Source organism: Plasmopara halstedii (genome assembly GCF_900000015.1).
Source record: "Plasmopara halstedii genome assembly, contig: Scaffold_3060, whole genome shotgun sequence".
Taxonomy (NCBI): domain Eukaryota; phylum Oomycota; class Peronosporomycetes; order Peronosporales; family Peronosporaceae; genus Plasmopara; species Plasmopara halstedii.
In genome coordinates this window covers 2,266,177-2,266,800 of record NW_020189964.1, presented here as the reverse complement: position 1 = coordinate 2,266,800, position 624 = coordinate 2,266,177, and the positions used below count along the sequence as shown (strand labels likewise).

At 44.2% G+C, this 624-nt stretch overlaps 1 protein-coding gene across 1 annotated transcript in view; it reads left to right on the top strand.

Annotated features, from left to right (window-relative positions):
- Positions 1 to 282, top strand: part of PHALS_06969 (CRN-like protein) — a gene marked incomplete at both ends in the record, with an annotated part of 553 nt that extends 271 nt beyond the window's left edge. The window contains one exon of the mRNA XM_024720355.1: positions 49 to 282. Within this exon, the coding sequence (XP_024585562.1) occupies positions 49 to 282 (234 nt within the window). The remainder of the gene's footprint in view (positions 1 to 48) is intronic.
- Between the last annotated feature and the right edge of the window lie 342 nt (positions 283 to 624).

The following is a 624-nucleotide window of genomic DNA, read 5'->3' as shown; positions in this document are numbered from 1 at the left end:
ACCGAACCAGGCGCAGCTTTTGCCGTGATCAGGACGCTACTTGCGCAGTCACCAATTGCTGATGCAGATATCACTCTTCCATGCTTTGAAGAACCCATGAAGCGACGCAAGCTGGTGAAGATGTTGCCGACAATCAGCGAAGGGGGGGACAGCAGCGGCATACGTGCCGCCATCGAACGATACTATGATATCGCAAGCGTGCTGGGTCCTGACATTGACATGGCGCGTGCTGCGGCTAACCAAATTGCTCGAACTATTCCCGTGTTCAGTTATTACACCTGAAGTTTGACACCATCAATAATTATCTTTATTCGTATTCCTATTTCTTGCCCTCTTCCCATACCCTAGCGGACGGAGTGTATCCTTTTGTCACATTGTCCGCTCAAGCAGTGCATAAAATGGCGTCGAGAGTACCCCTAGACACCCTCAGAGACAGCGATGATGTACAATTTACATCAAATTGTACAGACAAATTGTAAAATCTTGTACATCAATTTAATTGTACCAGATGGTTGATGTATACACCCTAAACCCTAGTACAATGATTGCGTCAGAAAAAAAATTGCACATTAAAAAACTACAACATTCATGTATACATATGTATTATTTACGCTGTTTGTTCTG